Below are 22,976 nucleotides of genomic sequence, written 5' to 3' on the forward strand. Positions count from 1 at the left end.
TCCCTAGACCATACATCATAGCAGGTCTCAGTGCTGGCTTGTAGATCTTCCCTTTCACTCTTGCTGCAAAGTATCACAGGAAATTAAGCACATGATTGAGAATTATTGTAACCAATATAATCAGGGCTTAATTATATGAGTTAAGTTTTGTTGACATGGATTTACTTTACAGGCAAAGGGGAAACAAATAAGGTAATCAAATCAAATTAAAAGAAATAAATAGAGATTGATGTCGTTCTCAATGTGTCCTGTGGGGGCAATAACACCCCACCACGCTGCCTCGACCAGTAGAAGAAGAAAAAGTGACCAATGGAGACGCGTCACTCCGCTGCGCATGTCCGCTCACAGAAAACACTATTCTCCCAACTCGGGTGGATGTAACCCAGGAAAAGTGTACTATGTCTACCCGGGCTCTGCGGAGGCTGAAGGGGAAGCAGCGGGGTCAAGAGGAGCTGGACTTGGGGGGGCTCACTCTGGGTGGCAGCCCGGAGGAGCAGGCTGAGGCTGAAGAGGAAGAGGAGGAGGAGGAGGAGGAGAAGCGGCAGCTCGAAGCGGCTGAAATCTCCCCTCCGTCCAAAGGCAGCAGCAGAAAAGCAAAGAAAAACAAGGCTCAGAAAAACTTCAGCAACATCTACGAACTGGTGAGGTGATGATTTAACCCCCGTGTCCCCCTGTCAGGTTTCGTTTAACGTGTCGCCGCTGCGTGGTTCTTCTGTGAGAGCGTGAACTAGCGAAAGGACACGACAGCTGAAGCTCGCTCTGCAATGTAAACACCACCTGTTTTTTCATCGAATTCAACTTAACTCATACAATGACACTGTTAACAAAGTGTCACACGAGAAAAGACGCTGGGAAATACTCCACCCACAGTTTGAAGCGTGTCTGCCTCTTCTGTGTGTTTTTTTAATAAACTGTGGCTTTTCTTAAAGAAACAACATGGAGTCAAACCCGTACCTGCGCAGAGGACGTTTTATCATCCAAACTTTAGACGATAAAACGTCTTCTGCGCAGGTACTTTAGATTCTAAAGTCCCAAATAACTGATGCGTTTATTATATTTTAGATTATACAGCTGGAACTCGTCAATAAGACTGCGTCAACCAAAGGTGAACAAAACCTATCAAGACATTTTTTTTCGATTAAGCTATTGAAAACACAAGATAATAAAAGGTCAAATTAAAAGTGTATTTAAATAACGTACAACAATAATAAATAATATAATGAAGCCATGATATAAAAAACGGATAACTTACAATATTTTACATTCTTGCATGATAGTGTTGGCAGTGATTGGAATAATACCAGATTGTTGTTATTGCCAAGAATAAATGAATGAATAATCTACATTGCACACAGAACGGTATTGGACATTAGGCAGTGCAATGCATCAAGTTGTCCAGGTTGGGGGTATGTGGAGGGTGGTGTTACTGAGAGCAGTGCTGGTTGGACAGTCTCACACCTGCAGGGAGGAAGGATCTGCCATATCGCCCTTTCAAACACACATCCATCCATACATCCATCCATCCATCCAACATGGCTATTCAAACAGTTACATCAAGCTCAGATCTGTTTCTTAAGGTTATTTGCATGAAGGGAAGCTGAATTTGTTATGACACATTTGTCACTCGCTCTTTAAACTGTTAGTTACTTTATTCAGTATACAAGTAACTCATGGCAGTCAATTAAAATGGTTTCCTAGTTCAAAGAGTTTGCCGGTTAACATTGTTATGTTTGATTATCTTTTCCCTTGTCCTCCTAAATGCAAAGTCTGTTCGTGAATAATGTTCAGATTTATGGGAGCTCTCATTCTATTCCAACAGTACATTCCTATACAGGACATGATACAAACAGAGTGTTGCAAACTTTTACTTCCACTTTGCCGTGTACATTTTGTTGTCATTCTGACCATTTTTTTCCAGATAGGTGATGCAGAGGAGACTGGGAAACACTCAGCTGAAGAAGAAGCAGAGAAGCCCGACAGAAATACAGGCGGCACAGGAAATAATAACAGAGACTCTGATAAAAATGATCAAACGCACAAGGATGCATTTGCTAAGGTAAAAGGCCGAAGCAGATAAAAACGTTTCTGTTCTCTATTAATTTCTACAGAAATATTCACACTTTTGTATCATCTCTTTTCTGTAACAGTCCTCATCTGGAGACAAGGTCAGAAAGAAGAAGAAAAAGAAGAAAAAAGTGACACCAGAAGAAGGACAGGTAAATTATTTTGGAATTCCTATCTTGTCATAGCTTAAATGTTTATTATTGTCATATTCTTGATAATAACACTGTTACAATGATTATTAAAGGCCCAAACCGACACTAACAGCATACACAATTCCTCTTGGGTTACAAAAACAGTTAAATGTTCCCTTTACGTCTGCCAAGAACGGAATAAAATCGTTGGTGTCTATTTATTTGTTTGTATGTCTGTTAGCAAGATTATGTCAAAACTACTTCACAGATTTTGCTGAAATCTTCTCCACAGATAGATTTTAGGTCATGGAAGACTCCATTAAATTTTGAAGGTGATACGGATCCGGATTCTGGATCAAGATTTCATTTTATAGGCTTTTAAGGATTTCGTCCAAACCACATGTTAGATTTTCACCACTGATAGTTATAACTCATGGCAGGTGTCAAAAATCCCTGATTGCTCTTGTTACTGAATGTATTTTACCTCTTAAATGACTTCTAGGAGGCTGCACCCGATGATGACATTGATTTGCTGCTGGAGAACCTGGAGCAGTCCACTGGTCTGAGTCTGCAAAATGATGGTTGCGGAGGCTCTGACAGACGATCTGTGCTTCATGTGGAACACCGGTGAGGACACCACCTTCTCATCACGCTGACTCAACTCAGCAGTACATTTAATTTTGACTTCACTGGCTACAAACTGATTTTAAGTGCACTGTATTAATAAACCAGTTCTTACATCGGCTAAATTTAGATAATGTATTTGATTACATTGTTACATCTGCTGTTGTTTTTGTTTATCAGATCACAACTGTTAATCTCGTGAGTGTGCTATACAGTGCTGTTATTCTCAAATGCCACCATGTGGTGGTGCTTGGCTCACACAAGAAGAGCTAATCAGTGGAAGCTGCTTGTCTCGGGAGGGGAGGTGCCCTGGGAATCTAAACAAATTACAAAGTTAAAACCACTCGGTATATGTTGCATATCTGATGACACACAAACTGCAGTGTCAGAGTTTTTTGTTTCTTTGGCCGTCAGCTGTACCACACTAATAGAACAACTATTCTGTTTGCCTGGAAGTCACTCACTTCAAATAATTTGTGTTTGACATTGATGGACTCCCCAGAATAAAGTTTTCTCACTGATCAGCAGCTACTGACATGTTTCACTGAAAATGATTCATTATTTAAGGGATATCATACTTCACTCTTCTTCTTCACTAATAGAGCATACAGTTAATCATGGAAAACATAACATTCTCAGATAATCTGAAAAATCCTCACGGGTTACATTTTAGCTTCATATTTTGCTTTTGAACTCTGAAAGTGTAAAAACTTGGAGTTTTGCAGAATTACTGTTTTTTTTTTTTTTTTTCCTGCTTTACATGGGTTTTGTGAGGTTTCCTGTTACTGTGGCTCCATCTTGAAAAGCCTGAAAAATGAAGAGGAAGAAGAAGAAAACATGAAAATTAATACCCTTGGGCAAATTCCTTTACTCATCCTATTTCTAGGATATTGTGAGCAGCCACCTTACGGCGCTCCAGGGAGCTGATGGGGGTCCAGGGTCTTGCTCAGGGGACCCACAGTGGGGACCTCTCTACTGTGGGAATTGTACCTGTGAACTCTGCTTCTCCAACCTCCAGCAGGCCACCACTGCCCAGAAATGGAAATATCTCAATCAAATAGCTGTTATCTTGGTCCTAAAGCATTACTCTTCAGCGAGTTCATGTGGTTGTTTTACCTTCTGCGTTTGTCTTTCTGTCCTAAATCATCAGGAATCTCAACCCGGAGACCGAGCTCAAGAGATACTTTGGTGCTCGGGCTGTCCTTGGGGATCAAAGGTAAAAAAAAACAAGTTTATAACAAAGTAAGATTGCTGGGATTTTTGATGGCTTGTCATCCAGTTGTATTTGTTCTCCTATATCAGACCACGACAGAGAAACAGACAGTTCCACCGGACCACTTGGATGACCAACCCGAAGGACAGCTGGCCTCGTTTCAGCCGCCCAGGTAGATTCACTTGAACCAGACTGAAAATGATCTAACTTTAATTCACTGATCATTCTAGGCTGAAACTTCTTTAAATCTCAAATGTGCGTTTTTTTGGGGGTTTTTTTTATGACCATAAGAAATATAATATGTTTGTAGACAATATTGATTTGTTTTCTCATGGTTGCTTTGAGAAAAGCTCTTTAAAACTGCGGCTATCTGAGCTCCATGCCCTGGAGGTCATTTGGTTTGTGGTTCAAATGCTGAAGTGAACTTATCATGTCACTTTTGGTAATTTAGTGTCTTTTAGTTTCTCCAGCGCCCTGCTGTCCTGAACAGGATGAAGTGGTATAGACGGTGGAAGTTTGAAGGAATAAACACGAAAAGCAGAGCAAACAAACAAACCGATTAAAATACCATTGAAATGGCAAATGAATACTTTGACAGTCTTTGAAGTCTTTGACAAAAAACGAAATCAATAAAAACAATTATAGAAATGTAATGAAATAATACAATAACAAGAATAAATTACATTTGTTACACTTTCATATCGGATCAGTTCTGGTTTTCCAAAACTCAAACATAAAGGAAGCTTGTCTTGGCGTCTCTCCTTTTGCTCAAACGGATCATTTCATCGCCAGGTCAGTAATTTCAAGCAATTCCTCTCCTCCTTGCCTCCAGAAAGCACAAGCTGCTCTTTATCAGTGGATATTCTTGGATTTTGCCAGCGTAATATAGGCTGAATGCTGCATGTGATACCAGCGTCATCATAAAGACTGCCCCATTGTGAATGCACTGAAAGTCGTCATTGATGTATCATGTAATATCTGCTGGTAAATGTCATTTCAGGTATTTATTGAAGTTACAAAACCTCCCCCTTTTTTTTTTTTTCAACACAAAGCAAATGTTTCAGGCAATCACTGAGCCACTGTTCCTGTCCAGGAGACAAAAATATTTCTCTGTGGAATTGTTGTTTGAACAATGACACTGTGAAGTCACTACATCCTGGTTTACCATCGGCAAGAAAATCTTCAAAGTCTTTAATGATTCTTAAAATTTCTTGATCCTAAAATATAGTTTTGTTGTTGTTGTTTTTAACTGTGTCCTGCTCTCACTTCCCAATATTTGATCAAGCTACTGATCTGTTGACCACGAAATACATTCATTTAGAATTATCATGGGAAATATGAGGATTGTGTTCTTCTTAGCAAGAATTAAACAAAACTGAAATTATTTTTATTAGAGATATGAAATGGATGTGAGAAAGTCAGAACCGCACAGCTCACTATTTTTAATCATGGCCTTGTTTTCATTGTGCAAGTGTGCTATATAATGTATGGACTGTAAGCTCTGTGTATGTCACATTTATGTGGGACATTTTTTTATTGATAACGTCAGTTGCTTTTTTATGAGGCCTTGTTGGTAGTTTCAACCAGAGTGGATTGATTGTATACAGTATCTCCGTATGAGTAAATGGTGTCTTTATTGTGTTGCTGTTGTTAATACTGCTTGACTTGTCCGTAGGGATTTCAATGACCTTACTGGAGACAAAGGATGGCGTTCATTACTTTACCTTTGAACACGGTCGGGAGTACCAACAAGTACAGTTCAAGTTTTTGGATGCTGTGGAGTCCATGGATCCCAACAACATTGTGGTAAAACATTTGTCCATATCATTCTGATAAAACTTTACTTTTCAACGTGCTTCATAACTAGTCGAGCCCCACTCAAGGTATGCCCCTTGTAGAGGTTGACTTTGCCTTCAAAAATTGACAAATAGGTCAATTACACGCTCGGTATATTGTTTTCTAAAATGTTTTTTGCATGTATCGTGATTGAGAGCAATGCTCGTTTTCACTATGACAACAAACACCCCAAAACCTTCAAATAAGGCTAATAAACATTTAGCATTTCTATTGTAGGTTGATTTTCAGTCCTGAAAGGAGGACTGTGTCGAGTATTGGAAATTAATTTGTAATGGTTTTTATTGGTCTGGTTGTAATTATGCTATTATTAATCATTTCCACTGCAGTTATTGTCTACTTTATTTACTTTCTATGCTCGGCAAGATTTTTTTATTGAAAGTAAGACCGTACGTAGACACTCAAATATTTGACAGATTCTTTGAGCTTTTACAGTGTTTGCCAGTAGACATAACTGACATTTTCAGTAAAAAAAACAAAAAACCATTTGAGTGAGAAATATTTTTTATATTTATTTTCATAGCTGTTTGTTTGCAGACTGAAATTCTGACAAAGATTACTGCCGACTGAATGGAACATTTGCACTTACGTTGTAGAGTTTTGCAGCAGCTATCATTTCAATTAGCATTTTCTAACCCGATGCTGCACAATGCAAAACCACCGTCATGGTTGGCAGCAGTGCAGGTTACAATGCGTTGTGTTGTGGATTTATGGACGTTTGTCCAAAAGCACCAACCACCCCACCGCCGTGCGACCAACATGAAGGACAATCGACAAAAGAAAAATCAAAAATGTGTTACTTGAGTGTACTTTCCTCAATCGCCATTTTTTACACAACTTGATTCCTGAATACAGAACACTTGGTTTTTATGTGTGTGTGTGTGTGTGTGTGTGTGTGTGTGTGTGTGTCTTTGACCATTATCTCTCTGGTTTCCTCTTCAGGCTCTGCTTCAGCTGAATCCTTACCACATAGACTCCTTGTTGCAACTCTCTGATGTCTGCCGCATACAGGAGGATCAGGAAATGGCCCGAGACCTCATCGGTGAGCATCCCAGAGGCCTCTCGTGTCTTATAGAAATATGCAGTACTCTACTGGAATATAAATGCAGTTTCTGGAGAACTGGATGACTCCTTCCTTTTGAGGAGAAACAAATGATTAATTAATGAAGATGTTTTCTGAAATTATTGAGCAAATTTGCAAAGTGCACCTGATAAATGTTGACGCACTTGTGCGAGCTGGACAGAGCTTTACCAGCAAGAGATAAAAGTCGACGCCTCTGTTCTGACTGGCCTGACACACACACACACACACACACACACACACACACACACACACACACACACACACACACCAGATTTTGGCACAAAAATGAAATCATACAATCGGCTGCTTTTTAAGTGCAGGCCTGTTTTTCATCATCCGTAAGAGGACCGGACCCATTTACTGTATATTTGGTCATATCGACCCATCATTTCTGTTATTAAGTCTCTGCAAAGTCAGCCCGTTTACTGTGATGGTTTTAAAGCACTTTGAGGACACAGCAGCGTCAGCATGTCCGAATGTCACTACATCTTAATCATGTCGCTGTCATATTTTGAATGTCATCATACAAAATGTCATTGATGTACAAAGCAGATTCATCCAGTAACAGTGACCGCAACGACTTATTTTATGTAGAATATAACTGGCTGTTCTGAATGTTGTGTGTTATGCTTAGTGAGGATGCAATGTGTTTTTCAGTTGCTTGACATATGTGATGATATGCTCTTCATGTTATGGCAGGCAGCTGACACACTGAGGACAATTATTCAGTCTTTCTCCTTGCCGCTTAATTCAAGTCAGAGTTGCAGAGTACTGGATTTGAATCCGTCCGGCTATATTTCATAATGTGCGCTTTTTTAAATACTGTATGTAGAGTAGTAAATGCATTATAGCCTAATTTTAAATTGATTTTTTCCAACTATATTGCACTTGATTATAAGACAAAGAAGTCACACAGAGGTTTTCATTGCCCCTGCATTCAGGATGCAGCGATTTCATGCAGGGACATTGCTGACATAGTACTTTTAACGTTGCATGTTTATGGTGTTTTCTCAGAGGGAAGCTGTATATCTATTAATGTTGTTAATAAAAAGGACTTTTTTCTTTTTCAGAACGGGCCTTGTACAGCTTTGAGTGTGCCTTTCATCCTTTATTCAGTCTGACGTCGGGCACAAGCCGACTGGATTATCTGAGACCAGAAAACAGGTTGGCCATGCGTCTTCTTTTGCGTTTGTGAAGCATAAGCTGGAGAGTAGTGTAATGTATTATCCTAAATTAAATGATACAGACTGAGCAAGTGAATCTATGATCCTTGTTTCCAGGGCGTTTTATCTGGCCCTATATAAGCACATGATGTTCCTGGAGAAGAGAGGATGCCCACGGACGGCTTTGGAATACTGCAAGTTGATCCTAAGGTATATATATATATATATTTAGAAAAGGCTGAAGACCTAAATGTGACACTGTAATATTTTACGAGAGGAGATAAAATTACAGAGGGTTCTTTTTTTTCTATTCAGACTGTTAGAATTGCAGATCCTTGCATGACTCGTATATTTACCCGCATTATCTCAGACCAGCACCCCGTTTCTAAAGCAAGAATGAGGATATTCAGACACTGTTCGTCTCACTTGTGTCTTTAGTTCTTTTATTTATTATCACTGTAAAAAACATTGCATATGATCACATGGCTTGATAGCTACACAATAAAACTCTTATTTCCCGGAATAAAGTAACTATGATGGAGAGTCATTAGGCTCCCAAGATATTCTTTAAAGAGCTCTGATTTGAGCTTTACGATTATATTCTCCCAATAATAATATTGTTCAGGGACTTTTTTTTTTATGTGTTCAGTGATTGTAATTAAAGACGTATTGATTAAAGCTGGTTATAATCTGAAAATGTATTATTCTTAAGGCATATCAATCAGTTAATCTTTATTTCTAGATCACTGTTCAGACAGTAAATGTAGCTTGGTGCTTTCCGGTGATTAAAAAGATTCTAAAAGTAGAATTTTTGTCCATCGACACAACACATACATGAATTAAATTTCACAATGAATGGAATGTAATATATGCCTGACACTATTTAGTAAAATAAATATTGAATATGTATTGTCTATGATAATAAAACAATCACATTCAGGGATTATTTATACGTGTCAAATATGACCTTTCTGTGTGAATTTGTAAATAAAAAGTGAAGTGACAAATTGGGATCTAAATGAGAAGGATTAGAAAAACATTAAACCATGCAGTTCTGTGATCATCATTTCAAATTTTTAAATTCCAACATAAAAGCGAGACTCCGTTTCCATTTGTAACGTTGACGCCTCTCTCAGGTCTTTTCTGCATGGTTGTTCCAACAGCTCTGAGGTGTACAGTGAGGCAATGATGCAGCAAGATGTTGGCTAATACGAACTAATGTGTCTGACCCAGATGACGAACTTGATTCGATAATTTACATGCATATGGTGACATAATCCAAAGCAATCACTTTGTGTACTGTGTGTGATTACATAACATAAAACCTCTAATTTCACGCCGGTACAGACACATTTAAATTGCAGCTGTTCCCACGCACTGCAGCCATCAGCCTCTTATCAGCCTGTTGTGGCTCAAGTTTACAGACTAATGTAATGGTGGATGCTTATCTGGGATTTTCTTCAAGCTCTGGCTGTCTGACGAATTGACCGCTATACATTGCAACGTCAGTAAAGCAGCTATATGAGCCTTAGTCTCTCCAAACAACAGCTATTAATGCAGCGTTTGTTTAGAACATGAGTGACGTGAACTTGAATTAAAACTAGAATGGTTGCAATAGAACATGATTTTAACAAAATTGTAGATTTTTATTTAAAATATCGTGCCTTGTTCCAAAAACAACTTAAGTTGTAACTTGAGCATTTTTATAACCACCTCGTGATTACTTCAGCAGCCCCAACTGCAAAAAATGACAAACAGAAACACATTTCTGTTTGATGACATTTGGTTTTAAAGTTATTTATAGAAAAGTGTGAAGATCTCAATTTGATTTAAATGTCAGCAATAACAAATGGTTCATTTAAAGCCATCTATTATTTTCCTGGTTGAAGCTCTGACATGCACTTTAAAATGGGATGTTTTCTCTGTCTTCCTCATTAGTTTGGACCCCGACTCGGACCCGCTTTGCATGCTCCTGCTCATTGACTTCCTGACACTGCGCTCCAGAGAGTACCAGTCCCTCCTGCAGTTATATCAGGACTGGGAGGTAAACCCAGTGATATTTGTGTACGAGTTGGTTTGACAGGGTTGACATTTCATTCTCATGCAGTAATCTTTTTCTTTTCAGGAGCACCGAAATCTCTCTCAGCTTCCAAACTTTGCGTTCTCCACCGCACTTTGCCACTTTCACCTCAGCCAGCAGGACGATATGGATCATGAAGAAAGTAGCAAACAAAAACGCCACGCTGACCTGATGCTGCAAAATGCTCTCATCATGTTTCCCGGAGGTTTGAACATAGAAATACTGTTGTTCAAATTCATTTATTTAATTGCTTAACTAATACGGACGTGAACACTGCAGGATTTGGTGACCCTTTTCATTTAATAAAATCTTTTTTAAATATCTACTTTCCACAGTTTTGATGCCCTTACTGGACCTGTGTACTGTGCAAGCAGATCCTACAGTCACAGCTCACAACTTCTTCGGCCCGAAGAGTCAGCTAGGGTAATGCACATTAACCTTTTAACCTTTTCATACTGTTTAACTATCAACACTTGTGCTGTATACCTGAAATTAGCAAGTTGTTTTAGCTTCAGTTTTTAATAATAATTTCAGCATGGACTGTTTGTTTGTCTTTAGTGATACTTATGTCCACTTCTTCTATCTGTTCCAAGTCCAAACCTTCTTGTTCATCTGTCTTTAGGCAGCCGCCTGCTTTGGCTCAGCTGACTGCTCTCTATCTGGGAAGAACTTACAACTTGTGGAGGGAAGCACCAGTGATGCTTTGGCTTGAGGAGTCTGTGAAGGAGGTGTTACGCAGAGTCGATGCTACAGACCCTCTAGTAGAGGAATGCCAAAACAAGTAAGACATGAACTCTCAACTCTGTCATTGATAAAACATCACAGCATCAAAGTAGATAAGCAGTCACGCATGAGAGAATGTTGTAACAGATAGAGTACCGCTTATCTTTAATACTTAGTGTCATTACTTTGTTTCAGGAGGAAACAGAGGTACCAGAGTGCACCGAGGAACATCCATCGCCATGTCCTTCTGTCTGAGATCAAAGAGGCTACTTCAAGTCTGCCTCTAGTAAGAGAAGAAAAGAAAAACCCTGCAACCATTTTCCATGTCCATTTTCTGATGCAAACAGTTTCACATGAAAATTCCATCTGCATATGTTTTCCTTTCATGATAGTTCACAATCAACAAAATAATATCAGGACATTCCTGCTGCACTCCACCTGTCACAGTGCAACACCGATTTGATTAAAAACTACCACCAGACGAAATGCTTTCGAGGGAGCGCCGACTTTCTGTCACCAAGGACAAACCACAGATCTTCCCTGGAGTGCGATTGAACTTGTGGGATCTGCTGGGTTTTAATAAAAATCACTGCAATCAATCTCAGTAAAAATAAAAAGGCCCACTGTAAACTAAAAGTTCAATTTAATTCAACATTTATTAATAATCGATTTTGCCACACATTTCTCACAGATTGGTTTCCCCCTAAATCATGACCTTTTTCACAAATGGCAAAAGGACCAAAATAATCAGAAAAATACAAAAAATAGCCAATGTTGAGACAAGGAGACCGTCCCATTTATTTTTTTATTCGTGCCGTACAAAAGATTCTTAGAAAGTCCCCTCACAGAGTTCCCATTGTTGGGATGGCAAAGCCGGAGAAGCTTTTCCGAGTAAGTTGATTCCATATTTGGTTTTAAAGTGTGACATTAGTACTAACTGGCGGCTGTTCACTTCTGAAGTCCTAAAAGATGTCTCTGAGCTCATGCATCTCTGGTTCTAAGTCTGTGGATTTGTTTGATGCCCTCAGGAGGTGACCACTCAGCCAGTCATGGGATTTGACCCCCTGCCTCCTCTGGACTCAGTCACTTCGTATACTCGACCAGAGAGGTAATGGACAGCAGAAACCGAGAGGTTGAAATGTCTTTGGTTAGAAAAGTTTCTTTTAAGTTTGTTTATTCTTTTGATACATTCTGAGGTAAACAGGATTTGATATTTGAATAATTTAATGAGATCATTGTTAACTAGGATGAACCAAACTGCACTAAACACCTACATACTAATGAAGGAAGGAGACAAAACAAGTTGGTGGTATTTTCCTCATCTTGTCTTCATCAGATCCTTGTAGAGCACGTTTGAATTTGATTTATTGCTCTTTGATTTTTAGTTTTTCACCTCAGAATACATCAGTGTATAGTTCAGAAACCCGATTGGGGAAATGTCGCCTTAGACAACTCGAGTAGTTTACAGGTTGGCTGGTATTTAACTTACACATTGATTGTACACACTTTTGGCTGTTAATGGGACCTTTTACTTTGTGAAGTAGGCCTGCACAGTGAAGTGGTGGTTAGCACCTTCACCTCACAGCGAGACAGTCATGGGTTCAAGTCTGCGGTGGGCTCGCAGGCTTTTCTCTGTGGTGTTCCCCCACAACCCTGGCACACAAGAAGCACTATAAAATATGGATAGTATTCTATACCTTTAAAATGGTTCCTTTAAAGACTGGTTTTAAACTTTACAGACATGTATTTTAGTGTTTTTCTATCTCCACTCAGGCTACATGTGGGAGCGTCCAATGAGAGCACATTATCCCTGTTCTTCCGATCTTTGCTGCCAAACTTCAACCTTCAGGTGGGTGTTGTCACTCAAGTGAAAAATGTTTCTAATATGTTTGAGAAAATAAATACTCTGGGGTTTTGTACACACACAAAAAAAGAAGTAACTTTTCAAAATCTTCAGTGAGTAAATACATTTTTAAAAGGATTTTACTTATGTTAAGTGTTAGGTGTACATTTCAGTTATACTTATTTTGAATCAGAACTGACGAACAAGCTGCAATGTGAAGATGGCCATAAAAACACTGAAGAAGAGAAATCCCTGCTAAAGACCCCATGGTGTGCATGCGGAGATACCATGTGATTAAAAGCTGTAAACCCCACAAACAAAGCTCATTTTTGTCGTAACAAATTGTGTGAGGGCACAGTTTGTGAATCAATCAGTATAAAGTGCCCCAAAGAGTGTCACGTTGTTTATTTATATATTCTCCTTTTGAAGACGAGTTCTTCATTACAGTCAACAAGAGAACAACAAACACACACACAGAGATCTCCTGTAACTTGTGAATACCAGGAAAACAGAATAGCTGATAAATGACTTCAATGTATTGCTTTATTTACAATGGAAGAAGTTATCAAGGTGTTTGCATGTGTGTGCAGAGACTCTTCCTGTGACTATTATTTGCAGCCATCAGTGATTGATCCAAACGTCTGCAGGCTTTTTGTCATGACGAGTAACTAATTTGTGTCTTCATTTATCCAGTAATCAGTAATGTATAGATTTGTTCTTACACAAGTGACTATTTTCTTTCACTTTTTAAACTCAAACTATAATGAATGGGCTCCTCTCCCTTTTTTCTGCCCTGAAATTGTTTGTATCTCTTGATAGATCTTTATGACATTCGCCTCGCTCCAAAGGCAAAAGAAACGACCACAAAGTTAGACTAAAAACGGTGATGTATTTTAAACCCTGGTTTTTACACAGGATTTGCAGATTGGAAATGGAATACACAGATCCACCCCTGTTGCTGAGGCACCCCGCAGTGCTGGTGACTGTGGTCACTGAGCTGGGAAAACAACTTCACACACATCCATGACTGATGGAACATTTCCCCCACAGACTCATGTCCACCCCGCCTTAAGAAGGAAAAAAATAGATAAAAAGTCAAAGACAGCATAAGACCATGTTACAGTGGATCCTGCTCACCATGGTGTCAGTTAAGAAAACACTGTGATCATTCACACAGTGAAAAGTTGTTTTTGGCTTTAGTTTTGCTGTCTGCTTGAAAATAATGAAATTCGAGCTCCATATTTAATAGATACCAACTTGCAGGCTGATTTTATATAGCAAAGTAGGTTCCTCCGTAATTATCATTGGGCATTTTACTTAGTTTACTAAAAGGAAACAGTTCTACAGTGCACCATATACCCTCCATTTTCTACTCAAACCACTCCCAGCATATCCTGCAGCAGTGCAACTGCATTGTGGGAAAAAGCTGGCAGCAAAAATGGTTCAAGGAAAATTATTTGAAGAGAAATTGCACGCAACCGACACTTGCATCATTCCACTGTTTTCCCTCAAGGACTAAAGTGGAACGATGGAGATGCAGTTTCATGCAGATCTTTGTGTTCAAGGCATTTCAAATATAGGAGCGACTGGTGTAACACGCTCCTCTAGATGAGGTGGTTCTTACTTTGAAACCAATTTGTCGTCCAGATGGGCTTCTAATCTTTTAATAATAGGAGGCCGTTGAAAGTGTCGAAGTTTGATCTGAACACGTCACAACATTATTACATAATCAGCCACATTTCACCATGATGGAGAAGGAAAATATAATCTTTAAATATATCGTCTTCAGCAACTAATGATTGTTTGACTTTTCCCCTCATTTATTTCACAGCGTCATGTTCCCTCAGAACGGAGCCGTAATGTGGCTCAGGTTGTTTGAAAGGGAGCAAATGCACAGAAACGCCATATGGTGACGGCTTGATGTGGTTTAGTACGGCGGGACACAAAAATAACACTTTCAATCTGATTTACTGAAGTCTGCTGTTTATTTCATGCCAATAAGATATCATTCATTCTGCAATTTAGATTTAGTGTGCCTTGTTTTTAGAGCCTCAGCTCGCTCAGATGACATGAAAAGAAATCATGTAGTACAGTGGTGTGCAGTCAGGTATGCATCAAAAGTGTTTTCCATGCATGACGCTGGCTTGACGATTACACTGAAGCAATGAATAGGTATATGCCATTTTATATTATTTATTTTATTTTTATTCAAAATGTCTTAAGATAGATTAAACAGGAAAGCGTGCGTGCATGTGTGCAAAAAGTGCAATTCTATATATAAAGGTGTTTTAAAGTAGAGGGTTCATGTTCCAGATTAATCAGCATCTGCATTAAACACACACATCGGTTTGAGCCTGAAGCTGGCGATGCACTTGCTGCAGAACAGACGTGCGTCAAGCTGCATATTAATGTACGTTGTAGGCAGAGTTCCAGGTGAGTCAGAGGAAACCGTCTTTTATATGATCAAGAAGAAAACAATGTCACATTGACACAGGATAATGGTGGATTCTATGGTGGCTATAAAGGGAAACAAGCAAAAAGCACAAATTGAATGTAGTTTATTCTTAAACAAGGTATAAGGGGGGGGGGGGGTTACAATGACTCAAGTGTTTAACATGGTACTGTATGTACAAAGTGCATCATAGATGTGTATATTGTCTGTGTACTCAGTGCCAGTGGTCATCATAAACAGTCCACCACCGCATTAAGATACACATATAGTTAAACATCTTGTGGGATGGCTATACTGTATGAGATTACTGTTAACAGATGTGCCCAAGGCACACATCCATCAGGACATCTCTGTCCATCCTGATCCTGTTATCCACTTATGGAGGGGAAGAGATTCAATATGGATAAAAGAAATAAAGTTAGGAGAAAAGAAATATATTGCCAAGTTGTTCTTTGTTATCTTAACATAGTCAGATATCAAAAAGGAACATCATGCACAAAAACATTCCTTTTGATATAATTTGTGTTTTGTTTTTTTTTGTTTTTTTTAACTTTCATTGAAACTATTTGCATTTGAAACTATTAAACTCTTTCCTTTTTAATGACCTACCATATCTGATTCAACCACAGGTCAGTTTACTGTGTGGTGATTATTGTAGGATGAACAATGTTGTCTGAAACCTCATCCATCCATCCGTCCATCCATCCATCTTCTATTTTTGGTTTATTCTGGGTTATGCGGGGCTGGAGCCAATCCCAGCCGACTTTTAGTGAAAGCAGTTTACACCAGGACGGATCACCAGTCCCTCACGGGACAAATGGAGAGAAAGACCATCACACACGCTCACATTCACGCTTACGGGCAACTGTATAGTAACCAGTTCACCTCAAACACATGTTGTTGGACTGATGGAGGAAACCAGAGCACATGGAGGGGTTAAAAAATAAATAAATACTGAGTTCACAGACGAGGAATGATCCTGCTGGGAATATTAACACAGAACTATTATTGATTTCCAGTCTATTGGTACAGTTTTGATAAAGTCTGAATCTCTCTTCTGGCCAGGTCTATCTGTCCTGTCCACATGCGTCTTTAGAGTCTATATGCAAATAATTGTTGGATGTGTCTTTGTCTCCGCTGCTCTTCAGGGTGGGCCGCGGCAGGAGGACGACATGGAGGTGGCTCGAGCTGGTCAAGAGCTGAACCAAGAGGTGAATCGCCTGATGGTGGCCATGCGGGACATGCTGGCAAACATCCGGTTTCAGGAGCCGCCCAGGGAAGACAACCCTTACAGAGATGAGGAGGAGTGGGACTGAAAGCGGAGGCAGGCATGTTGGATGAAGAGTCAATCAAGACAAAAAATAAAAAAAGTCAATAAATAAATCAGTAAATGTATAATAAAGAGGGGATAGAGTGGGACAGCTGAAAAATATTTTTATTCGTCAGAATGGTGGAAGTTTGCTTTAAGAGCATTGATTTAAAAAAATAATGATAATAATGAAATACTTTAGAGATGTCTGGATTGCTGTCAACACGGGGAATCATTCCTTCAGTGCTGTTAGATGAACCCGTCACGTCACCAGGGTCGACAGTGTCGCTCATAACAACGTAAATACAAGCGGTCGCCGTCGGCTCGGTCACACACACACAAGAGGAGTGCTGCTCTTCTTGTTCTGGCTCTCTGTTCTTTTCTCTTCATGGAAGACAAAGAAAAAGCTTCAAACGCCTCCCATGTTCGATCACACTTTCAAAAACTATCTCAGCTGAACATTATTCTAAACAAACTTTTAGCAGCAGATTTTCTTCTCAATGCTTCGCAGCGTTTCACCAAAAAACAAATGAAGAGACAATGAGTTCAGTGTCTTGAAGTTCATCTTTACCAGAGGCTGACATTGTTTCATTTGAATTAAACATATTTTATTATTTCATATGGAATCAATTGAGCATCATCTCTTATTTGTGGGTTTTCTAATTAAACATGAGCATCTTTATCAAGTCACCTCCTATCTGTAAGAATTCTTCTCTGGTACAAAGTGGCCCAAATATATTCTTCCAAACACCGAGGAGAGCTTGTGTGTTGTTTTTTCTAATACACACTTTTGTAGGAATGTTGCAACCACAAACTCATCTCATACGAATGGTGCAGGAATGTTAAAAACAAGAAAACTTAACGTGTATTTGTGAAACATTTTCCCCAAAAAATGAACCGTGATCTGAAACCACAATATGTTTCATTAAAACTGATGCAGTGAAATGTCTCAGAAAACTGTGGAGAGGTTTCTGTACCTTCAGTGTATTTGTTATTTTTTTTGGGTTTGTGAAGTAATAAAACAAGTATTGATGAAGATCACTGAAGTGATCGCATGCTTTTGTTATGGACACCTTTTGGCTTCTTAAAACACTTTCATTTGGCACATTTTATTTTGTGGGTTTCATTATTGATACGTATTACTTATTTGATTGTAGTTTAGGTACAATGTTGTATTCTGCCTACTGAAGAAATATATGTCTAGCAGTTCCCCTTACTAAAAATGAAATTTATAGGAATAAATTAAATCTATTAATATCTGTGAAGTAACTATTTGGTGGGGAAACTGCAATCAGAGTGAGGTTCCTAATTCTTTTTATTGGCCTTCAGCTGCTGTTTTGGATTATTTCTTTTAAGTTTTTCAGACGACAACGTCGAAAGTGTCACTATAATACATCTGACTGTGTGCAACCCTTTTACATACATGATCGCATCTTGCAACAGGAAGAATCTGTCTGCTGGTCTTCTCATTTTTCCTCCGTGTCAAAGGGCCAACGTGACGCCTCTCAGTCAAAACGCTGCACAGAGCCAGTTGAGATACCGAGCACACTCACTGCAAACTGTTGCTGCCGTAGAAGCTCTGTTGCCAGTGGGCCACATGATGTCGGTGGCTGTTTTTGTTGAGCGAATGATGTCATTGTTCATTGTGCACCAGGATCTGTGGCTTGGGTTCTGAGAACTTTCCATGTGATCTCTGCTGTATAGAAAGACTCGGAGACTCAGAAGGAGCTGTGTGGGGACTCACATGCTGACTCCAAAACCACCCATCGCTGCATAAACGTTATGAATGTGTCTGATTCATAATGGTAACAGGTACCAAAGCTTCATATTTAATAACAAAAAGACTTGCAGCGACTTTCATTCAGTAGAATACGGTAGGAACAAGAATCTCAGTTTTCTGCATTATCTGGTTATAAAAATGTGATCCGGCCTCCATCTAAGTCACAATCTTTACTCGCGTGTCCAATATATATGCGCAGCTCGTGTGGAAAAGTAACTTATCGGCTAAAAATGGCAAAAAAGCCTATTTCTGAAGAGATTGTTAAACCTGGAGGCTAATTGAAACCAGGTTGAGCAAAGGTATGGAGCCACTTTGACTGATCAAAACACAGCAAGCTTGTTTTAATTGCTTCACTTTGGCCAACAGCCTCAACTGAAAAAAAAATAAAAAACTGTTTTTAAAACAGAATAGATTTGTTTGGCAAGTTTAAAACCAATATCAAGAATCACCCCCAGATTTTTTTGAATTGGGTCGATTCTAACTTTGCAGACGGCCAATAGCACTGGTACGGTCATCGAGTGGATCTGGCTATCTAAAATTAAAAAACCTCGGTTTTTGACTCATTGAGGAAGAGAAATGAATTTCAAGCCAAGATTTTAGATCCTCTAAGCAGTTGAGTAGAGGCTGTGATGAACCTGCAGCATTAGATCCAATTGCTAAGTAGATCTGCACATCGCCAGCGAAACAGTGAAAATACATCTTATTCTTTTTAAAAATAGACTCCAAGGGTTGAATGTATAAAGAAAACAGTAAAGGGCCTTGATATTGAAAACAAGCATCTTCTGATGGGAGCCACGCCTCATAGGAACCAGATCATTGAGGATCTGAGGTTAAGAATTGTTAAGCTGCATAAAGCCGGAAGAGATTGCAAAGCCATCTTCAAGACTTTTGATCTTCACCAGTAACCATGTACGGTGTCAAACCGCCACTGCACTCCTAACACCTAAACGTAATCACAACAATGAAGTATGGTGGAGGGAGCATCATGGTTATGTGCTGCTGTTGCTAAATCTACGCCAGTACAGCATAAATAATGAGGAAATCTGCCTTTTGGAGCGGCCCAGCCAAAGCCCAGAGCTGAATGAAGAAGCGATGCTGCAGGGATGACCTGGGGTCTCTATTGAGTGTTCAGCTGAAGCTGTACTGGAATGAAGAATGGCCCAGTATTCCTCGTGAGTGTTGTGCAGCTACCAGAGGTGCCTGGCTGAAGGTATTGCTGTCAAGGGAGGATCAAGCATTAATTAGAGAAAAGCACTGTTTTTATGTGTGTTATGTTTTTATATGGACCTAAGAGTCTGCAATAAAGATTGAATTCACAACTTATCCACCAGCTCAATGAATGTCCATTAAAGACATGAATTATTATAATTACTTGTGTGATAGATAGATAGATAGATAGATAGATAGATAGATAGATAGATAGATAGATAGATAGATAGATAGATGATTTCTTATGTTTCATAAGGATAATAAACCAATACTAAACCAACTAAAAACCCCTTAATGTCATTCCTGAGAGGCAAAACCTGATAATGTTTGATAGTTTTCTCATAAAATAATATTTTCATGTATATAAAATCCAATACTTAAACATCTCATTGCCCTACGGCGCATTTTTATAAGTCAAGTGATTTCTGACACGCTTTTTTTTATGACACATGCTACACTGAGAAAAAAACAAGTCTTTATGGAGAGAATTAGCAATTTTCTACTGTACATCTGAAAGGTAATTTTTACGACTTTGGTTTGAAGCCAAGCTCTGTGTGACTAATGTGTTAGGAACTGTAAGTATCACTCACTGACTTTAAGCGATATAATTCAACTTCTAACTTCATTACGCAGCTCAGTTTTAACTGATGTCTGCAAATTGTGATGGGATAACTTCACTCTATACCTAAATATTCAGAATTTGACTGATTAAGCACTATTTGTCTTTCAAAACGGCAGTCAGCTTTTACAACAGTTACAGTATTAACAAATTAAAGAGAGCCCACAGAGTCACTCAACCTGTGCTTTTCTTCACGTCAGAGACATTACCTGTGTCGCAACATATTTTGAAAACAGTCGCATGTGTGATTGCCATGACACGTTTAGTTGAATTATTATTTTTTTATTCCATCAGCAAACACAAGTTAGGAGTTTATTATTTTTCTTTGCCTCGGGGGCCAAACTGTTGACAGTGATAACATTGGGCAGATTACCATACAACGGACTTCTTCAAACAGTGTGTTTTATAAAGCCGCTGTGATCCGCTGCTTTTCTGTAAGATCAAGAAATCAAAGGACTCAAAAATCAAATGAGATGAAATGTATGGATTCTACAACACAAAACGTCCAAAAGCGTCCATCCATCTCCTCTGCCTGGAGCTGCACCAGATCCAGGCAGATTCCTATTTCAGTAACCAATTTCATTTTAAAGCACATGTGCGTGTGTCTGCATACACCAGAGAAACAATTGTGCATTTGTTTGTTTCCCCTATAGGTGGAAAAGTAAAGAATGAAAACTACATCCATCCCCGCCCTGTTTTCCTCCGCCAGCCGACGCTTCAGTGAGAGGAGGAGTCGCCTGAGCTCATCCAGGAACCAGCATCATTTGGAAAAGTCTTCACGGAGCTGACTCCTGAATCCCTGAGGTTGGCCATGTTGATCAGAGCCGTGTGAGCGAGGACTATGGCGGATGGCTGGATCGGAGCCCAGCGAGGGTAAAAATCATGAACTGCGATTTCTGTGGTTTGGTGGAGAAGGATAGTTGAAGAGTATGCGCCCCAGACCAGCTTCACTCGGAGGAAAGAAAGGAACTTGGGTGACAAGACGCGCTTTTCATCTGGACATATGTGCCTGCTCTCGGAACTGCTCCAGTGCGTTGAATTGAGCAAGAATTTACCTTTTTTTAATTCAATAAATGAATGTTTTTTTGGACTTTATTAAGTCCTTGAGGACTTTTTTTTTTGGGGGGGGGGGGGGAAGGGGCTGGAAAACCAGCGCGTCAAGCAGCTGTGCGCAGGTTCTCTTGAATTTTGAATTGTGACTGAAACTGCAGGAGCATTCAAAGTGGTGAAAGTTCCTGACCCAGTTTTATAGCTACAGATCAGATCAATTCCATAACCTGAGAACCTTCAAAGTGTCAACACATATATCAGACATGGAGCTGACCAACGGGTCCCTGCTGTACCCCTCCTTAGGCCACATGGAGTTCGGGCTGGTTGACTTCATGGATGAAAACGATACAAACTCAACAACTGGTGAGCAAAACGGGATGGGCTGCGTTCAGATCCACGTGCCCCAGGAGCTCTTTTTGGCGCTGGGACTCATCAGTCTGGTAGAGAACATCTTGGTGATCTTGGCCATAATGAAGAACCGCAACCTGCACTCTCCTATGTACTACTTCATCTGCTGCCTGGCCGTGTCCGACATGCTCGTCAGCGTCAGCAACGTGGTCGAGACCATGTTCATGCTCCTCAACGACCACGGCCTCCTGGACGTGCACCCCGGCATGCTGCGGCACCTGGACAACGTAATCGACGTGATGATCTGCAGCTCCGTGGTGTCGTCTCTCTCCTTCCTGTGCACCATCGCCGCGGACCGATACGTCACCATCTTTTACGCGCTGCGCTACCACAGCATCATGACCACGCAGCGGGCCATCGCCATCATCGTGGTGGTGTGGCTGGCCAGCATCGCCTCCAGCATCCTCTTCATCGTGTACCACACCGACAACGCGGTCATCGTGTGCCTCGTCACCTTCTTCTGCATCACGCTGGTGTTCAACGCCGTGCTGTATCTGCACATGTTCGTCCTGGCGCACGCTCACTCCCGGCGCATCGTGGCGTTCCACAAAAACCGGCGTCAGTCCACGAGCATGAAGGGGGCGATCACCCTCACCATCCTCCTGGGTGTCTTCATCCTGTGCTGGGGCCCTTTCTTCCTCCACCTCATCCTCATCCTCGCCTGTCCCACCAGCCCCTTCTGCAACTGTTTCTTCCGAAACTTCAACCTCTTCCTCATCCTCATCATCTGCAACTCGCTCATCGACCCGCTCATTTACGCATACCGGAGCCACGAGCTGCGCAAAACCCTGCAGGAGCTCATCTTGTGTTCCTGGTGTTTCGGAGCGTGAAAACACGGTCGACCCCCCCCCCCCCCCCCCCCCCCCCCCAAATGTCGCTACCTGACATTGTTCCTGATCACTGAAGCAGAAACTGAAGCAAATTGTGACTGAAACGCGTTTTCGAGCGACACAAGTTCCCCGCGCACCAGAGACTGTAGGCCATAAAGACTTTCGTGTATTTTTAGGACTTTTATTTTCTGTTTAGTGATATTTCTATTGTTGTCTGCGTGTGTAAAATCACGTAGTATTTATTGTATAAAAAGCAACATGCTTATAAATGTACAATTTGTGTTAAATCTGCTCTGACTGTTCGAGTTTGAATCTGATGAAGCTTGATTGGAAGTTGGAAGCAAAATCACACCGCGTGACAAAACAGACTGAAAGTCTCAGCAAATTATAAAATATTATGACTCGTTATGGCAAATTAACTTTCATGATATTTATGTCGTGCAAACCCCCCGACCCCAGTCCGCTGGCGTTACTTTAAAGCATATAGAACAATGGTCTTCATAGAAAACGAAGCCGGACATAAATGCAATTACAACATAA

At 40.1% G+C, this 22,976-nt stretch overlaps 2 protein-coding genes across 2 annotated transcripts; both read left to right on the top strand.

Annotated features, from left to right (window-relative positions):
* Positions 1–292: 292 nt before the first annotated feature.
* tcf25 (TCF25 ribosome quality control complex subunit) lies at positions 293–17,581 on the top strand. Its single transcript, XM_080458692.1, has 18 exons — positions 293–641; positions 1,919–2,056; positions 2,148–2,216; positions 2,698–2,822; positions 3,970–4,035; positions 4,122–4,204; positions 5,708–5,838; positions 6,829–6,928; positions 8,041–8,134; positions 8,251–8,343; positions 10,072–10,177; positions 10,259–10,418; positions 10,549–10,636; positions 10,836–10,994; positions 11,132–11,222; positions 11,965–12,044; positions 12,710–12,785; positions 16,380–17,581. Exons 1-18 carry the CDS (start codon positions 399–401, stop codon positions 16,545–16,547), a joined length of 2,070 nt encoding a protein of 689 aa, XP_080314818.1. The 5' UTR covers positions 293–398; the 3' UTR covers positions 16,548–17,581.
* Positions 17,582–21,461: 3,880 nt separating this feature from the next.
* mc1r (melanocortin 1 receptor) lies at positions 21,462–22,436 on the top strand (the record flags this gene model as incomplete). The annotated part of the gene is made up of 1 exon (XM_080489406.1): positions 21,462–22,436. The coding sequence occupies one exon, from the start codon at positions 21,462–21,464 to the stop codon at positions 22,434–22,436; it is 975 nt and encodes a 324-aa protein (XP_080345532.1).
* Between the last annotated feature and the right edge of the window lie 540 nt (positions 22,437–22,976).

The sequence above is a fragment of the Lipophrys pholis genome (assembly GCF_963383615.2).
Source record: "Lipophrys pholis genome assembly, chromosome: 2".
NCBI classification, from domain to species: domain Eukaryota; kingdom Metazoa; phylum Chordata; class Actinopteri; order Blenniiformes; family Blenniidae; genus Lipophrys; species Lipophrys pholis.

Bases quoted from the DNA above. Each gene is read 5' to 3' on its own strand.
- tcf25 (XM_080458692.1), top strand. From the start codon at position 399: ATGTCTACCCGGGCTCTGCGGAGGCTGAAGGGGAAGCAGCGGGGTCAA. The intron at 2,823-3,969 runs GTGAGGACACCA...CTAAATCATCAG, and splicing joins GTGCTTCATGTGGAACACCG to GAATCTCAACCCGGAGACCG. The intron at 10,419-10,548 runs GTTTGAACATAG...TACTTTCCACAG, and splicing joins TCTCATCATGTTTCCCGGAG to TTTTGATGCCCTTACTGGAC.